Below are 20,257 nucleotides of genomic sequence, written 5' to 3'. Positions count from 1 at the left end.
ACCAGAGTTCTGAAAAAACTATTAGTGAATTTAACCCTGTGAGATAATTAAATACCACACCAGCAAAAAAAAAAAAAAGACTAGAAAAGTTTTCCCAATTTAGTTAGTTTTCTCTAGCTCTTTTTTTATGATAAAAAGAAATAAACTTCCTTAGGACCCAGATGCTTATCTGTTTGGCTATTTCAAGAAAAAATGTTTTCTAGCTGCAGGGGAGATATTTACAAGCAGCACACAGGCGGCAGATACTTACATATAACCCTTAAACCTGTTAAGGTGGTTGTTAGGCTTCTCACACACGATGGTGTTGTGGAAACGTTCTGGTTGGAACGGTACCTCCTGTGAGAGAGAGGATGCCGTGAGGTTATTAAGTCAGAGGGATCTCGTTTTAATAGGATCATCAGAAGAGCTAATCACTGTTAGAACCATTGCAAATAAGGTAATCCCCTCTTTGTCACACTGTGATAGTTGTAATGTGTTAAAAGAAACAGTTAAATCCTCATTAAGGAGGAGAGAATAGATGCAGATGAAAAGTTGGATGTGCGGCAAAGGGAGGGCCCTGTCCTGACCACTTTACCCCAGCCTGGGTTTGAATCTCTAGACTCAAGCTGCCCCATAGAGTTTACCGCAATGATGGAAATGTTCTTTGTCTGCACTGTATAATGTAGAAGCCACGCATTGCATGTGGCTGTTGAAATATGGTAGTATGACTGAGGAACTGATTTTTAAATTTTATTTAATTTCACTTAACTAATTTAAAGTTAAATAGCCACATGGGGGCTAGTGGCTACCAAACTGGGCAGCATAGAAATAGATGATCAAAAAAGCAGAGATTATAAATCACACGACCTACAACTAGCCAATATTCGTGTGTATATAGAACTTCCAGGCTTTAAAAAATATATGCATACACCCTACATACACATTTATGTATGGACAAACATACACATTTATGCATTTCAACAATGAGATTTAGTGTTCATACAACTTGAACATTTTTACATGTTACCTGGATAGATACCTATTGCATGAATGTCGCCCTATTTCATTTAATCCTTTCACTACTGAACATTGACATGGTTTCAGTTGTTTGGCTGTTGCAAAAATGCTGTGAAATAATAGCTAATAAAACAAAATAAGTAGGGACTTCCCTGGTGGCACAGTGGTTGGGAGTCGGCCTGCCGGTGCGGGGGACACGGGTTCGAGCCCTGGTCTGGGAGGATCCCATGTGCCGCAGAGCATCTGAGCCCGTGAGCCACAACTACTGAGCCTGTGCTCTGGAGCCCGTTAGCCACAACTACTGAGCCCGTGTGCCACAACTACTGAAGCCCGCACGCCTGGGGCCTGTGCGCCGCAACACAGAGAAACCACCGCAAAGGGAAGCCTGCGCACCACAACAAAGAGTAGCCCCCGCTCACCACAACTAGAGAAAGCCCACGTGCAGCAACAAAGACCCAACGCAGCCAAAAATAAATAAATTAAAAAATTCTCAAAAAACAAACAAACAAACAAAAAAACAAAATAAGTAGCATTTACTAGACTCTTATTTCTGTCAGATGCTGCAATGAGAACTTAAGAAATGCTATTTTTTTTCAAGCTTTCAATCATTTTATGAAGTAAGAACTTTGATTAGTCCCTCTTTAGAGATGGGAAAACTGTGACTCACAAGGGTTAAGTGGCTGCCCGTGGTCATATCAAGACTGAGATTTGAATCCAAGTCTGAGTGCAGACCCTCTGTTCTTTACTTGCACAGCACACTGCCCCCTGGTGAACATTCTTACAGCAAAGCATTTAAAACACATTCTTGACTCTTCACTTTTTCTCTTTCATTCAGTATTTTAGTTGTACAATCTCTTAAAGTTCAATGAGGGGGAAAACACAACTAGGGGTGGGGAGATCTTGCTTTCTAATTCTACCCCATGTTGGCTAATAGTACATTCAACTCTTGAGCCTCAGTTTTCTCCTCTGTAGAATGGGGCTAACACCACCTCCCTGTCCATCTCACTTGTGATCCAGAAGATAGAATTCATGTAGGAAAGTTTTGAAAGGCATAACATGCTATGCATATAGAATGAAGTAGTACTAAAGGTGGGATTGGAAATGGTTCCCAGGGTAGAGCTTTTAGCATGGGGAGTGAATTTATCACTCCAAGCTTCAAGGTACAGCTGTTCAAAGGAGTAAATTGATTAGAAGAAATGATAGCATTTTCTGGCTTCTTGTAAATATAGTGTCCATTGCTTCTGTGGGGCGCCAACATAAACTCTCCATTCACTTGAAATAAATTACCCATCCAGGAGTTTCTAAAAATACAGCCCTTTTCCCTCCACGTATTGATTCTTTCAGGGACAAACACTTGCCGAGTTCTGAGATGATGACAAATCACGCCGTAATTTGTCAGCTGCTTTCACGGCCCCGATGAAGCCGTGTGCTTCCCTCCTGATCCACACCACTCATCTCATTGCTAGCTTTCTAAATCCAAACTTATCTCAGATGTGAGTGGCAGCAGGGTCTGAGAGCTAACGACCCTGCTGCAGTGAGTCTCTGTCATCTGTTTAATCATACCTGGCGGATCCCTGGCAGTGGTGAAGTCTCTTGTCCCTCAGTGGGGCTTCCCAATGACCTTCCTCTTGAAGCATCCCTTGTCCTTTTATTCTTCTGGGCACTGGCCTTGGGTGCTCTGTCTCCCTCTCTACACGGAGAGGTGATTTCGCCCTTTCTAGCTCTCTGTCCCCGGGCTCCTTCTGTTCCTGCCCGAGATAGACTGTGGAGAGGGCCACACGGGCCTCCAGGCAACCCAGCAGCATTGCTTGCTTTTTAGGCTTTCCTGTAACTCACTCCAGGGAGCTGCTAGGAGAACTCAAGGACAGCAGCGGCGGGGGCGTTGCCAAGCCCTACAAATCTGTCAGGGTCCTTAGTTTTTACCTTGTTCAGGAATTTCTGATTCACTTCTGACTCACAACCCCTTAGCTTTTCTTAGCTTGGGAATGAAGCCCACCTAACCACCTTTTCTTTCTGAGCCAGCCTTTTATCTAAGGTGCTGTCCTTATGAAAGGAACAGCCATCAGCGTACAGGAAAAGGCAAACCCTTTCCAGAGAGCACAGTGTCTTTGTGGTTCTTCAGGCCAGACCTACTGATCTGGAGTATCTACTATGTGCCAGGCACCTGTCATTAAGTTCTCACAGTAACCTTAAGAGGTGTGGACAGAAGTGCAAATGCAGGTTCAGTAAAGCAATTGTCTTATGGTTGGTAAGTAACAGAGCCAGCATTGCAATCCACATCATCGGACTCCAAAGCCAATCATCATTATTGTCATTGCCATTGTTATCATCGTCATCATCATCAATACATTTATTCCACTTTCTCCTCTCATTATATTATTACAGTACTTACTGAATGCTTATTGTGTGTCAAGTATAGCTAAATATGTTTTACATGCTATTCTCTTGAATTCACACAATAACTCCATCAGGTAGGTCCTATTATTACCCTATTTTACAAAAGAAGGAACTAAGGCTTAGAGAGATTCAGTGAATTTCCCCAGTGGCACACAGCTAGCAAAGCAGAAGACAGGCTTTAACCTCAGGACGTCTGATGCCACACAGCCTGCTCTCTTAAACCACAGTGTTATTTTGATGCACAATGAAAGATTATTGATTAAGATCTCCTTTTTTTTTGGCTCTATTTCCTTTTCTATGTTCCTTTTCCACTTCCTATGACCGAAGTACGATAAATGAGGTCTGTATATAGTTGACTCTTGAACAACATGGGTTTGAACCGTGTGGATCCACTTATGCAGGTTTTTTCAATAGTAAATACTACAGTGCTACCCGATCTGTGGTCGGTTGAATTGGTAGACGTGGAACTGCGAGTACAGAGGACTGACTATAAGTTATATGTGGATTTTCCACTGTGTGGGTGGTTAGCACCGCTGACCCCAGTGTTATTCAAGGGTCAACTGTATGTGGAATCTAAATTTAAAAAAAAAAGCTTATTGCCAGAGGCAGGGAGTTGTGGGTGGGTGAAATGGGTGAAGGGGGTCACAAGTTACAAACTTCCCGTTAAAAAATAAATAAGTCAAGGCATATAACATAAGCATGGCAACAATATTTAATAATACTGTATTGCATATTTGAACGTTGCTAAGAGAGTACACCTTAAAAGTTCTGTTCATGAGAAAAAAAAGTAAGTATGTATGGTGACAGATATTAACTTAGACTTATTGTGGTGATCATTTCACAATATATACAAATGTAAAATCATTATGTTATACACCTAGAACTCATATAATGTTATACGCCAGTTATATCTCAATAAAAAATGTAAGCAAACCCCAGTGTCTAGAAACCATCATCATTATCACCATCACTACCACCCTTCTTAACTTGGGTCAGATAAGGAAGAATCAAAAACTAAATTACATAATATTGTCACGCTGACCTTTGATTTACTGCTATTAAAATTTTTTTATTTCTTTGATTGTTTCTAAAAGATTTGTATTTATGTTTCAGGAAAGGTTTTGCACTGGCTCACATTCATTTTTTCTAGTGTCTACATAGACATCTGGTTGATTGGCAGGTCAAGGCATTTTTAGACCAGGGTAGCTCAACTTGCCACTCTTGACATTTTGGGCTGGATAATTCTTTGATGTTTAGCAGCATCCCTGGCCTTTACCAACTTGATGCCAGTAGCACCCTCCCCTTCTCCCCCTCAGCTGTGACAGCCAAAAATGTTTACAGACATTTCCAAATGTCCCTTGGGGAAGGGGGAAGAACAAAGAATTGCCCTAGAAAAAGTTCCAAGTTAACATGAGATGAAGTTGCCGAGACTGAGAATACCCTCTATCCTATCAGTCCATTAGGAAAGGACACAATCCAAATTTTTCTATTTTATTCACTTCAATTGGAAAAAAGTTAGGTTTTATGAGTGGGGGTCATAATGAGTTGTAATAAGAAAAATCTGTATATATCACTCTTATACCACAGAAACTACCACATAAGCATGGTGGAGGTTCCTGGCAATATATGTACTATCCTACAGTTACAAATAAAAGGGGGGGGGGCTTCCCTGGTGGCACAGTGGTTAAGAATCCGCCTGCCAATGCAGGGGACATGGGTTCGAGCCCTGGTCCGGGAAGATCCCGCACGTCACAGAGCAACTAAGCCTGTGCACCACAACTACTGAGCCTGCGCTCTAGAGCCTGCGAACCACAACTACTGAGCTTGTGTGCCACAGCTACTAAAGCCCACACACCTAGAGCCCATGTTCCGCAACAAGAGAAGCCAACACAATGAGAAGCCCATGCACTGCAATGAAGAGTAGCCCCTGCTCACCACAACTAGAGAAAGCCTACATGCAGCAATGAAGACCCAACGCAGCCAAAAATAAATAAATAAATAAAGGGGATTTGTTATGAAAAAAGAATTCATTTTTAATATATAGTAGAAAATATATAAAAATTACTACAACTAATAAGCAATGTGGTGTGTTACCTCTTCCAAGTATAATTTGCATTTTAAAGTAGGGTACCTTCAAAGGGTAGAGGTTAAGACACTAAATTGCCTAGACAGAGAACATTCTTTTGAGAATTATTACTTTATATATATTTTTAGCATTTGAGAGCTTTTTTATTTGCCACCTCCTCTATGAAGCCCACCCATATCCCCACAGACTGTTTCACCCCAGCCAACAAAAATTGCTCTTTTAACATGTTTCCACATCAACTCTCATGCCTCCATTTAACACTGATGTATCTAGATCTCTGCTTCCTTGAGTAAACTGTCAGCTTGCTCTAGAGCATCTCCTGTGATACCTTGTGTTAACAGGCACACTATAAAGATTTGGAGAGGTAAGGTTAGTGCTGGGGAGATGAATATTATAAATATAAATACTGAAAGGTGATGGATGAGGAGGTAACAAAGAAAACCTCTCTGTAAAGACTGCCCCACACAACTAGGAAAAGCCCCAGGTACAAATCTTAACTTTGATTCATGGGAATAAGATTGCTTCTTGCAAGGAAATTCTTTGGCTCAACTAATAAAAAAAAGAGAAAAAAAGTAGTCAAAGTCCTAGATCCCAACATGGGCCAGACTAGTCTCCCATCCATCCATCCATCCATCCATCCAACCATCCATCCATGTATTCAAGTATTTATTGAATACCCATAATGTATGAGCCATGGAAGTGAGAATTAGAGAGAAGGAAGAGGTACTTGACACAAATCAATTATTGCAGCCATAAAACAACTCAAAGTTCCCAGTTTAGCCGGGTGTGTCAATGGTGGTATCAGTGAAAGCAAAGGAAAGTGAGCCAAGTGTTAGTGTGTAATGACTCTCCGGGATTAAGGTACTCCTCACTGACCTATGCCCTAGATACAGTAGACTGTATCCTCCTGGGGCAACCGGGAAGGCCATGGTGAAACAAAGAGGTTGAGATATATTCCTGTATCTAGAATAGGCCATTTCCCTTGAATTAGCCTCAACTTTTACTTTCCTAGACTTATTTTTCACTATTAGTCAAAGTTGATCAATAAATATGATTACATAAATGTATGGATGATCTTTTGAAATTGTCTGTAGTGGATAGTTGTTTTCTGGTGACTCACTCTCTATTGTGTTCTCCTTTCTTTAACAATCCTTTAACTTCCTTTTGGAAAACTACCTTTTCTCCCTGGTTCATAATCTTAATGAGACTATAAATCACGATGCCCTGCCCACTAGATTCGCCCACTGTGGGACTTTGCCTTGAGTAGAATAACTCAAGGAAGGAAAAACAAAGGAGAACGTTAAATAATTGCTGCTACCAATATTCTCCTGCTGAGCTGAAGTTTCCTGGTTCTTGTTTCTGAGCCTGGTTCTTCAGATGTCCTTAGAATCTGTGAGTCATATTGTGTACTTCACCCCTTCCACCTCACCGCCCAGCACATTTTTTGATAATTCTGTTTTGTTTAAGTGAGCCAGAATCATTTCTGTTCCTTGAAAACAAAGAATCCTAATCAACACAGTGGTCTACTCAGTCCATTGGACATCTCTAGGCCTTTAAAAAATAATGATGTTTATTTACTTGGTAAAATCACACTTCACAAAATGCTGCCCCTTATTTATGTGATCTTATTTGATCTTCCCAACTCTTCTGTGAAGTGTTCAGGACAGGCTAGTCCCATTTTATAAGAGAGAAACCTGAGTGTTGGTGATGCTATGTAACTTGCCCAAGGTCACACAGCTCATGAGCACCCACGTTTGTCTGATTCTAAAGCTTGTGCTTGTTCTTTGCTGGATGTAAGCATTTAATGCTGTCTTCTTATAGAGCAAACCCTCTGGGCCTTTTTCATGATTTCTTTGCAAGTTTTCCCCATTGACAATTCCCTTAAACCTTCATTGCCAAGTTCAAGGGTTTACCTCTTAAGGACCCATATGTCTACCATAGATCATAGCAAATTCTCCTTCCTTTGAGCCTAGACAATTTGTAATATCCATACCACTCACTTGGAACTTGAAATGTTTTACACTTTTATTTGTCAAATACCAAGCTGTTTCTATAAGCCAATTGGTAGATGAAGCGTTGCAACTTGTCTATACATCCCCATGTGCACCAAAATGCTGTCTGTAGACGGAGTAAAAATAACTCTCACACATACATGGTTTTCAAATTTCTGTAGGAATTCCTGAGATCAATAAATACAAATCCATTTAAAAGGGTCACCAAATTCATAGTAGCTTTTTGCTTTAACTTATTTTCTTAACTAACAGACACTGAAAAGACAACCACTTTCAGGGAGGAGGGATGGGGGGGTTAGGATTATCAAAATTTTTTGATAGTCACTGAGGGTCTTTATGTTAAAGAAAAATAGGGACCCATAGTTCTAAGCTCTTACAGGACAGGAAGTATGTCTTAGACCATTCTGAAACCCCTCTACAGCCATTAGGAAATATTCAAGAAAGATTCTGCTAGCCAGATGTCAGAGTAGGAAAACCATGAGCTCAACTCCTCCCATGGGTGTATCAAATTATAACTATTTACAGAGCAACTATCAATGAGAATGACCTGAAGACTAGCAGGAGAGAATTTTCAAAACTAAAGCTATAATGAAGGAACCACAAGGAGATGGGTAGGAGGTACAGAGATGTGGCAATAGTCAAGACCCATACCCCCAGGTAAGCAACCCACAAATGGGAGGATAATTCACAACTGCAAAGGTTCTCCCCAAGGAGTAAGTTCTGAGCCCTACATCAGGCTCCCCAGCCCAGGAGTTCTGCATGAGGAAGACAAGCCCCTAGACTGCCTTGTTTGAAGGTCAGTGGGGCTTGTGTATGGGAGAGCTGAAGGAAACAGAGACTTCATTCTTAAAATGCACATGCAAAATCTCACACACTCTGAGACCCAGAACAAAGGCTGTCATTTGAAAGGAGCCTGCGTCACACCCACTTACTAATCTTGGAGAGCCTCCCAGAGAGGCAAGAGGCAACTGGGACTCCCTCTGGGAGATGCTGGTGGAAGTCATTTTCAGAAGCTCATTCTACCACGAGGACTCTGATGTTGCCAACTGCCATCTTGAAGTCCTCTTTCTAGCCTATTAGAGCTGGGGCCTGGCCCCACCCACCAGCCTGTGAAACACAATGATTCAAAATCTATGGAACACAGCAAAAGCAGTTCTAAGAAGGAGGTCTATAGAGATACAAGCTTACCTCAGGAAACAAGAAAAATCTCAAAAGAACAACATAACCTTATACTTAAAGTAACTAGAAAAAGAAGAACAAGCAAAACTGTAAGTTAGTAGAAGAAAAGAAACAGTAAAGATTAGAGTGGAAATAAATGAAATAGAGACTAAAAAAAAGAAAAAAGAAAGAACAATGAAATTAAGATCTGGTTCTTTGAAAAGATAAACAAAATTGATAAAGCTTTAGCCAGACTCATCAAGAAAATGAGAGAAAACTCAAATTGAAAAAGTCAGAAATGAAGGATGCTACAACTGACACCACAGAAATACAAAGGAACAGAAGAGATTACTATGAACAGTTATATGCCAATAAAATGGAAAGACAGAAGAATGGATAAACTGGTAGAAACATATGATCTCCCAAGACTGAATCAGAAAGAAATACAAAATATGAACAGACCACTAATACCACAAATGAAATTGAATCAGTAGCCAAAAAAACTCCCAATAAGCAAAACTCCAGGACAAGATGGCTCCACAGGTAAATTCTACCAAATACTTAAAGAAGAGTTATTTCCTACGCTTCTCAAACTATTCCTAAAAATTGAAGAGGAATGCTTTCAAACTCATTCTATGAGTTCAGCATCACCTTGATTCCAAAACCAAAGACAAAAAAAGAAAAATTACAGGCCAATATCAATGGTAAATATAGATGGAAAAATCCTCAACAAAATATTAGCAAACCAAATTTAACAACATATTAAAAGGATCATTTACCATGATAAAGTAGGATTTATTCCAGGGATGCAGTGATCATTCAATATCTGCAAATCAATGTGATGCACCATATTAACAAACTGAAGAATAAAAAATCATATGGCCACCTCAATAGATGCAGAAAAAGCTTCTGACAAAATTCAGCATCCATTTATGTAAAAAAAATAAACTCTCAACAAAGTGGGCATAGAGGGAATACAACATAATAAAACCCATGTAAGACAAACCTGCAACCGACATCATACTCAACAGTGAAAAGCTGAAAGCATTTCCTCTAACATCAAGAACTAGACAAGGATGCCAACTATTACCACTTTTATTCAACATAGTATTGGAAGACCTAGCTATAGCAATCAGACAAGAGAAAGAAATAAAAGGCATTGAAATAGGGAAGGAAGAAGTAAAAGGTCACTATTTGCAGATGACATGATACTACACATAGAAAACGCTAAAGACGCCAACAAAAAACTACTAGAACCCATCAATGAATTTGGTAAAGCTGCAGGATACAAAATTAATACATAGAAACCTGTTGCATTTCTATACACTAACAATGAACTATCAGAAAGAGAAATTAAGAAAAGAATCCTATTTACATCTGCATCAAAAAGAATAAAATACCTAGGAATAAATCTACCCAAGGAGATTAAAGACCTGTATTTGGGAAACTGTAAGACACTGATAAAAGAAATTGAAGACAACACAAACAAATGGAAAGATATACCATTCTCATGGATTGGAAGAAATAATATTGTTAAAGTGACCGTACTACCCAGTGCAATCTATAGATTCAATGTAATCCCTATTAAAACACCAATGGTAAATTTTACAGAACTAGAACAAATAATTCTAAAATTTGATTAGAAGCACAAATGATGCAGAATAGCCAAAATAATGTTGAGAAAGAACAGAAGAACTGGAAGTATCACACGCCCTGATTTCAAACTATACTACAAAGCTACAGTCATCAAAATAGTATGGTACTGGCATAAAAAATGACATATAGATCAATGGAACAGAATAGAGAGCCCAGAAATAAACCCACGCTTATATGGTCAATTAACCTATGACAAAGGAGGCAAGAATATACAATGGGGAAAGACACTCTCCTCAATAAATGGTGCTGGGAAAACTGGACAGCTACATGTGAAATAAACTGTACTACTTTCTCATACTACATACAAAAATAAACTCAAAATGGATTAAAGACTTAAATGTGAGACCTGAAACCATAGAACTCCTAGAAGAAAACATAGGCAATACATTCTTTAACATCAGTCTTAGTAATATTGTTTTGGATCTGGTTCCTCAGGCAAAGGAAACAAAAGCAAACTTCCAGTTACAAAATAAATGAGCCATGGGGATGAAATGTACAATATGGGGAATATAGTCAATAATAATGTAGTATCTTTGTATTGTGACAGATGGTAACTAGATTTGTGGTGATCATTTTGTAATGTATAGAAATATCGAATCACTATGTTGTGCACCAGAACTAACATGGTGTTGTAGGTCAATTATAGTTTAATACCAGCCAACCAATCAAACAAACTCATAGAAAAAGAGATCAGATTTATGGTTACCAGAGGCAGGAGGTGGGGGGAGGGGGAATTGGATGAAGGCAGTAAAAGGTACGAACTTCTAGTTATAAGATAAATAACTATTAGGTATGGAATGTACAACATGATTAACATTGCTGACATGAATTAACACTGCTGTATGTTATATATGAAAGTTGTTAAGAGAATAAGTCCTAAGAATCCTCATCACAAGGACAAACATACTTTCTCGTTTTCTTTTACTTTGTATCTATATGAGATGATGGATGATCACTAAACTCATTGTGGTAATCATTTCATGATGTTTGTCAGTCACATCACTATATTCTACACCTTAAACTGAAACAGTGCTGTACATCAATTATATCTCAATAAAACTCAAAGGAAAAGAAAAGCAAAACAAAAAAATAAAGAGCTAAGCGCATTAAAAAAATAAAAAGAAAGATTCTGTTAATTGAAGAAAGAGAAATCAGCTAAACTCTTTCCTCCAACAGAGAATGCACTTATATACTGAGCTTTTATCATAAGCCGGTGATGTATGTGAAAAAGAAGAGTTGAACAAGGGATTGCTAAGCTTCTGCAAAGCTCTCAGAGTGTGTTTTTACACAACCCTCAGGTTAGACGACTAGGAGAGCCATCTCTACTCCACGCCAGGAGGAGGATGACAAAGCAGCATTAGTGAGTCATTTGTGGACTCTGCAAGGACTGGGGGTTACAGGGCACACAAACCACACCAACCGGGGCAGCTACACAGGAGATATACTGCGACCTTAGAAGAGTACTACCTAAAGTGGTTAAAAAAAAATTTTTTTTTTAGCATACTAGTTTGGATAAATGGTAGAATTAAATGTTCTTCATGCCCCAGCTGCTGAGTCAGGTGACTGAGGTTTCCTCCCTGACATGCAAATTAACCCTGTGATTTCTGAGAATTCTATCTGAAAACTAATGACATTTACCAGCACTCGATAACCTTCCTGCTTTCTGGTCAGAGTTCTTTTCAAGATAACCTGCAACAGTGACTGGCAGATACTTTCCTCTCTGACTCCGGATGAGGAAATGGTCTGCGTGTGCAAGTACCTGGGTCTCCCTGCCTGCCCCAGTGATTCCCACAAAAGCACACAGAGCGGGCTGGAGGGCTGTGGGAGAAAAGGTCTATTTAAGGATTCCTTATAGTCTGTGTTCCCTTTTTTTTAAGTGGACAAATATTCTGATTTTTATTCAGGGCTAAGACTAAATTTAATCTTGAAATCTTCCCATGACATTTTTCCAACAAAAAGGCACGGGTTTGGCATGTGAAGCTAATACTGAAAAAAGAATGATTTCTTCTGTCATTCCTGAAAGGAATCAATTAATTATTTGCGGAATTGTTTGTTAACAATTGTCTGTTTAATTCCCTCTTAGAGCCTGTATCTCTCTTGTTTACACCTGGACCCCCAGAGCATGCTACAGCACTTGCCGTATAGAAGGCATTCAGTCAATATTTGGTGAATGAATGCATGAATGCATGATGCTGGAAATATGGGCAGCTGCCACCAGATGGGAAGTGGCGCCTTAAGGGAGTGTTGCAAAGACATTCTTTTCTGTACACATTTTTATTGCTGTGGATAACTGAGATGCAAGAAAATGACATGAGATCCAATGTTTTGTACCTCATGTTTTGGGCAAAAGAGGTGACAAAGAAGAGAGTATGAATTCCAGTTTGAGAAACTCTATATTCAGTTATTTCCAGAAGATATGATCATAATGTGTCACCCTTGTGATAACAACAACAGTGACAAATCCTAACACAGTGTCTGGCAACAGAAGGACCTCATCGGGTGCTGGTTGAGTAAATGAATTTATCGAATGAACTACAAAGAGGTATGTGCAGTGGTTGAGAGTGGCAAGAATGAAGTCTATGGGAGCACAAAGAAAGGAGGAATTCATCCCAGGTACCTGGTGCCTAGAGAAAGGGCAGATGGGAAAGGGCTTTTGGGGAAGAGGAAATGACACTGGGAGCTATAGGAGAGAGGACACTGGACCCCCCTCGTTAAGCATAGATGACCTTGGTTGTACCTAAGTTGGGCTTATATAGCCCTGATGCGGAATAGATGCAGTGGATGTTTATTGCTGTGCTGCTCAGTACTCTCCTGCTTCACAGGCCAATTTCAACCATGAAGTTGAACTAGAGGATGCCAAGGACAGAATCTTTCCCCACTGGCCAGAGTGAATTGGTCTAGGGGTGGGCACATGATACCAGCCAGGCTAGTCACTCCCTCTCCCTGGGATGCTTTTCAAGCTGGACAACAGGGAAGGTCCCCAGTCCCTTTTTGGGGGTGGGGTGTAAATGTAGTTTTATTGGTGCCAATTTTTCTTCCACATGAAAGAAACTGGTTTGAGAGATCGAAACCAAACATGGAGAGGAACGTAGACAAAGGAGATGGGGATTGTAGTGATGGATAGAAATTTTGGGTCCACATCACTCTGAGGCCCATCTCATCCTGTATCCCTCCAATAAGATTCCTTTTTATCCAAGCTACTTCGAACTGGAGTTCTGTCACCTGCAACCAAGAGTCCCGACTAATCCATATACTAGAGTGGTATATCTCTCCTTTGAGATACCAAGTATTTCCCACATTGGCCTGAAATATCCACAATTATCCATAGTGTTTAAGACAGTGAAGGCCACTATTGCAACATAAATACGTTATCGTGGGGTATGGAGATAGTGGGAGGGAGAAAAACTTTAAGCTGTTAAAGATTTCATCTGTTAACACCTTAATGAGATTATATCTTTCACACAACCTGGCAGAGCTTCCTAATGTGGCCCTTAAGGGGTAAAAATGGAAAAAGAATGTTTAATAGAAGTGGGCAAACCGTTGGGAAGGGGGCATGCCATGTCTGTGTGTGTGTGTGTGTGTGTGTGTGTGTGTGTGTGTGTGTGTGTGTGTACCCATGCCCCAGCAGAACTCTGGAGGAGAGGGTCACCAAAAGGAAGTCAGAGGGCTATAAAAATAAAAACAACAGCTTTTTGTAGGGTTGTGTCCATCATGGTCATACTAAGTATTATTGTATATAATTATAACTAAAACTTATAGAACTTCAGTATTTTCATACATATGAAGATTGTATTTATTTGAGAAATGGAAAATACATATAAAGGAATCTAAAATTTACTTTAGCAATGGGAGAAATAAGCAGGTACATCACAATTGAGTTCCAATTCTGTCTCCATACTATATTAGCTAGGTAATCCTTGACAAGATTCAATCTCTCTGAAATTAAGTTTTCTCTTCTTGAAAATGTTGTTAATTCTACTTCTAACGGTGAGTGTCCAATATCGAGTGTCAAATATCAAAAGGGAGTTGTGTAGTACAGTGGTTAAGTACTTTGCCTGATGTGGGAGAAAGATTTACATATTTAATATTGATGAGGTTGAGTAAAACCCTCTAGCCCTGAATGTGAAGTGAAGTATCAGCATAATTCTTGATGTATTTAATCTTAAAAAAAAAAGTCCTAGTTCTGTTCACTTAAATGGCCTAGAAACAATGATCAACCCAATAGCAAAAAGTACCTCTAGCATGTGCTTACTATGATTTCTAAATGCCATTTTTCTATCGAAAGGGACTAGATTTATCAAAGACTACTGAGGTCATGGCAAAAGAACTTGGAAGCCAATTTGAAGAAGTTCCCACTGGCTAAAGATGGGATAGTCACTAAAGATAATAACTGCAATGATTTGACATACATCAAACATGTTTAAATCCAGGAGTTCATATTGATACTAAAAAAGAAAAACTCATTGGTCAGCTTTGGAGGATGTTAGGGAATCAACTCATTGTTTTAAAACTGGTAAATAAAAGGAAAGGAACAAACACTTATCCTGCCTTTATAGAGGGTAGTGCACAGTAACCGAATACTTGATGTGGGGAAATTCTTCTTTCTACATGAGTTAGAGTATCACCATTTTGCAAATTCCATTGAATTAATGGATCTAAACAATGATCATCAATGACTGCTTACACTGAAAAAAGACCATCAGACATTTTGTACCTCAAGATGGTAGCACACTTTATTTCCTATGATGTAATGTTGACATAAACATGCACACAAACACAAGTCTAACCTGAGTCTGATTTAGGCACTAGATCCAACCACCAATTTACAGAAATATAGTGGGTAGGAAAACATAAAATGGAACCACAAGGAAACAACACAATCAGCAAAATCCAGACTATGGGAAATTTTACGGGACAAACAACTTGGTTTATTCAGCAGCAAAAACTAAATATGCAAGGGAAAAAAAAAGCTGAATAGGGAACCTACAGAGTAAAAGAGATTTAAGAAAGTAATCTTAGTATTTGGCCTTACTTTGATCCTTATTCAAACAAACTGGAAATATTGAACACTGACTTGAAAGTTGAGATCAAGGAATTATTGCCACTATTTTAGGCGTGACAAAGATAGAAGGGTATATTTTTAAAAATCCTATTCTTGACAGATAGATAATGAAATATTTACAGATGAAATGTGGATATTGAAAAGACATGCTTCAAAATAATTAACAGAGAGAAGAGGGTGGGGATCTAGATAAAACAAGATTGGTTATGAGCTGATTGTTGAAATTTGGTGATGAGTACATAAAAATTTATCATATTATTCTTACTTTTGTATATACTTGAAAATTCCCATAATGAAAAGTTAAAATAAAAGAACTCTGCTTGGGTTTAAAGCTGAGCTCAGTCCTTTGCTAGCAGAGTTATTGAACTGTTCTTGCTTCATTTGTCAAATGGGGATAATCAATGTGCCTGTCTCATAGGGTTTTTTAGAAGGAGTAGAAAGAAATAATAGGTATAAAACACTTAGAAGAGCTCCTTATGGCACATAGTATGTGCTTAACCAAGTTATCTATTGATAGCGTTGTTTATTATTATTATTATTGTATATTGTTACGTAGATCTTATATTAAAAGATATAGAAAATGTGATCTCTGCTCAACATTTAAGCACTGGTCAAAAAGTAAAAAGACTAAGTATCATTCTTAAAGAAAATGTGTAACAGTCCACTAGGGGCAGTCCCATTATAAAATCCACCAGGAAAGAGGATTTTTCTCTGGTTCTCAGGGCAGACAAGTTGAATGGATAGGCAACGACTTTTTGCCTATCATTCAAGATGCGTCAAGATGCGTCATCACTGAACTGGGATGGTGATAGATAATTCCCCACTCCACCTCAACTCCATAGGTAAAGTGCTCTCCCGTCTAAATACGTTAAATCAGCACACACATTCACTGCGGACGATCCAGGTTACGATGGCTCTTTTTAGTTGAGCAAATGGCTTAAAAGCACTAACCATCAGTGGAATGCAAGCTACTTAAAAGGCAGAGTCAATTAAGAATCTTTAACATTGGCAACAAAACAGATAGGCACAATTATTACATTAATCAACGATGCTCTAGGTCAGTGCTTTCCAACTTCAATTGCACATGAATCACCTGGGGATCTCTGCAGAACTAAACTGCAGAGTCTGGTTTAGTTTGGGGCAGGGCCTGAAATTTTGCATTTCTGACAAGCTTTCAGGTGATGCTGAAGAGGCTAGTCCGTGTCAACTTGGTGTCCCAAGTTCCTTGTCACTGGGAAATGATCTGACACGCACTTCAGTAGGATTTGGGCTTCAGTGGTTTGGATAAAAGATAACTAGGATAATTGCTCTGAAATACTAATTGGAAGAATTCATTTCTGATTCTTTGGCTTTGGTAAATGTTCCATCTACCAAAATAAATGGCACATACTTATTTTCAGGTGTTAAATCTCTAGTGCCCATCTTGGAACCCCTTTAAAGAAGAGATTTTACTAAGCGGGGGGCGGTGGGAGAAGGATGGATTGGGAGTTTGGGATTAGCAGATACAAACTATTATATATAGAATCGATAAACAACAAGGTCCTACTGTATAGCACAGGGAATTATATTCAATATTCTTTGATAAACCATAATGGAAAAGAATATAAAAAAAGAATGTTTATATGTGTATAACTCACTCATTTTGCTGTACAGCATAAATTAACATAATATTGTAAATTAACGATACTTCAATTAAAACAATTTTAAAAAAAGAAGAGATTTCAGGTGTCAAAAATGTCCCCAAAGAGAAAACTGTACAACTTAGTTCTCTAATGAAGTCCTCTTGCCTGCTCGGCAGACCTCAGCATAATCCTAATTTTGGATTCCTTCCCTTTCTGTCCTTTTCCCAGCCATGGGATGTAGGAATAAATATTTCAAGAACAGGTCAATCATGTTGTGAATGCAAAGATGGCCCATCATGATAAAAGTTCCAATTGAAAACAAAAAAACAAACAAAAAAACAAACCCCGAAACCTGACTTGGTCCAAGTTGCATTCTGGGAAATGGATTTTGAAACTAACTCTTTGGCAACCTTGAGAATGATGTGCTGTGTCACAGGGGAAAGATCCTTTTGAGAAGCTCTCTCATGTTTATAATTTCCCCTGAACCTAGACAGGAAAGGCAAGCACGAGCTGCCTAAGCCATGAGGATGGTCAGCCTCTCGGTCATTCCTCACCTGTTGTGATCACGTGTGTTCCACGCAACGTAGATTAATGTGTTCAAGTTTCCATGTGGTGAAAAATTATTGTGCCCCAAATGGTTCTGAGGTTTAAGTTTGGAAAGCTCAGGGTTAAAGAAAGTTTAATTGGCCTCCTTCCTCTAGGTCTTCTCTGAGACCTTAAAATGTTCATGGACATTGGAACCTCCAAGAGGGGTCCACAGGACTCCAGCCTCCTAATCAGATTTGACCACAGACCTTGTTTTTTGAGAACTATCTCTTGAGATAAGGGTTTGGCAGACTCCACCTTCAGAAGTGCTGATCTAGGGGAGCTGTGACAAAGTTTGTCTTATTGACTTTGAATGAACAGAACACAGCAGTGAAAATGGTTGTGGGTATATGGTGTGGGGTTGGGAGTTTCTAGAAATCTCTGAGGTTAGTAAAAACCCCCTTTTGGCAAAATAAAAGTCTCATAGCCAATAGGAATAACAAGCTAAAAAAAGTCATTAATACTCATTAAGATATTAAATTTACAAACAAACCACATTTGCAGGTGTTCAAAATCTTCTCTGAGACAAGTGGTGAATTTTGCCTTTTCTGTACCTTAGGGTTTTCATCTGTCTAATGGAGTAGTGATGTCCCCCTCACAGGATGGTCATGAGGACAAAGGACAACATGGGCAAAACATGTAAGACTCCTGTAGATGGTGGCTTTATTCCCATTATTATGATGAGTGTTTTCTGGAAGTAACACTTTCCCTTTATTATACAGGTTTTTGATGAACTAGTGGTAGGTTCATATTAAGATCATCTGGGAGAACATTTTAAAAATATGCATGCCCAGACCACTACTCAGTCCCCATGAATCATAATTTGGTGATAATAATGGGGAAGGATGCATGTATATATGAACAAGTTTCTCCCTGTGATGGTTATGATATATCCAAAACACCTTCACTGCATTTAAGGCAAATTTCTAAATTGTGATCCCACCTCTCCTGTAGTAGTCCTGGGATATGGTCCTTGGAATAAAAGGTTTCTGTGGTTAAATAATTAGAAATATTATATACTAGTACCTACCTACCCCTCCCTCCCCCTTTATTAAAGTATCTGAGAAGTTCTGCAGTACACACTACTGGAAAACTTGTAATCTATTGCCTTCTGATCTTATTTGACAGTGCAACATGTATTTTTCTTGCAACTCTCATCAACATCTTTGTTCAACACATTTGAGAAATATTATATAGAGAGTTAGAAGAGAATTCTATCCATATTCAGAAAGCTTTTTGCACTGAAGACATAAGGGAGAAGCAAGATAGCACAGAGCAGCTAAAATTCCTCCCCGCCAGGGAGCTGGCTAGGTGTGCTTTTATTCTTCCTGCTGCTTGTTACTTACATGTGGAAAGAATATTGAAAATGATAAATGTGTGCTTTCAAGTAAGCAATTCTGGGTAAACTCTGGGTGAGAGTCAAAGGACCAGGGAGATGAGCTACTGCAAACCTTAAGAGCTGAGACTGGACAAACTTGGCTTTGAATCCTGGTTCCAACACTTCCTAGCTTAGTGACCTTGGGCAAGTTACTTCACGTTTCTGTGCCTCACTTACCTTATATGTATAAGGGCTTTAAAAAAGTGCATTATTATTAGTACTATTTATCCCTGTTCTTATAGAAGTGGAAAAGCACACTTAAGTAAAGTGAGGGGGAGAATCAAGAACTGAAATAGAATAGAGAATTCTGGAAACTTTCAAGATCAAATAAATCTTATTCCTTTACAAGTGAATTTATTTATTTATTTTTTTTGGGTAAATCATTACACCAAGTACCCTACGAGAATTCAGGGTTAGAGTTTGAGAGATGCGATTAACTTGAATTGGCTGGTTTATAGCAGTGGAGCGTGAATGACCCTTTCATCCAGCTCTTCATTCTAGTCAAATCCCAAACTATCAGAATAATTAATATACAAGAAACAGCTTGGGAGCCGCTGCCAATGGCAAAAAAGAGAAAGGACTGGGTGAACCTCAACAGCGCCGAAATAACTGCCTGAGAAAGAGAGTAAAGGACTCAGAGTTGTGGTGAGGATGTTGGGGTGGGCGGGCTGAGGGGGAGATTTACAAACACACACACGTTTTGCTGCTCCCAGAACTTAAAAAAAAAAAACAAAAAAAACCAAAAACCGGGGCTTCCCTGGTGGCGCAATGGTTAAGAATCTGCCTGCCAATGCAGGGGACACGGGTTCGAGCCCTGGTCCAGGAAGATCCCATGTGCTGCGAAGCAGCTAAGCCCGTGCGCCACAACTACTGAGCCTGCGCTCTACAGCCCACAAGCCACAACTACTGAAGCCCGCGTGCCGCAACTACGGAGCCCGCGAGCCACAACTACTGAGCCCGCGAGCCACAACTACTGAGCCTGCGTGCCACAACTACTGAGCCCACGAGCCACAACTGAGCCCGCGTGCCACAACTACTGAAGCTCAAGCACCTAGAGCCCGTGCTCCACAACAAGAGAAGCCACCGCAATGAGAAGCCCGCACACCACAACGAAGGGTAGCCTCCACTCACCGCAGCTAGAGAAAGCCCGCGTGCAGCAACGAAGACCCAACACAGCCAAAAATAAATAAATAAATTAAAACAACAACAACAAAAACCAAAACCCGGTAGAATAGAATAGAAAGTTTCAGAGTCCTTTGCACGTAGTATGACTGAGGCAGCAGTTTTACACACTCACACACATAC

General features: G+C 39.5%; 1 protein-coding gene across 1 annotated transcript in view; it reads right to left on the bottom strand.

Moving 5' to 3' along the window:
• Positions 1–20,257, bottom strand: part of LOC309658165 (phospholipid-transporting ATPase VB-like) — a 230,269-nt gene that overhangs the window by 14,825 nt on the left and 195,187 nt on the right. The window contains 1 exon segment of the mRNA XM_082456473.1: positions 251–336. Coding sequence (XP_082312599.1) covers positions 251–336 — 86 coding nt within the window.

Source organism: Balaenoptera physalus (genome assembly GCF_965194825.1).
Source record: "Balaenoptera physalus genome assembly, chromosome: 3".
NCBI lineage: Eukaryota > Metazoa > Chordata > Mammalia > Artiodactyla > Balaenopteridae > Balaenoptera > Balaenoptera physalus.
This window is presented reverse-complemented; position numbering and strand designations above follow the sequence as displayed.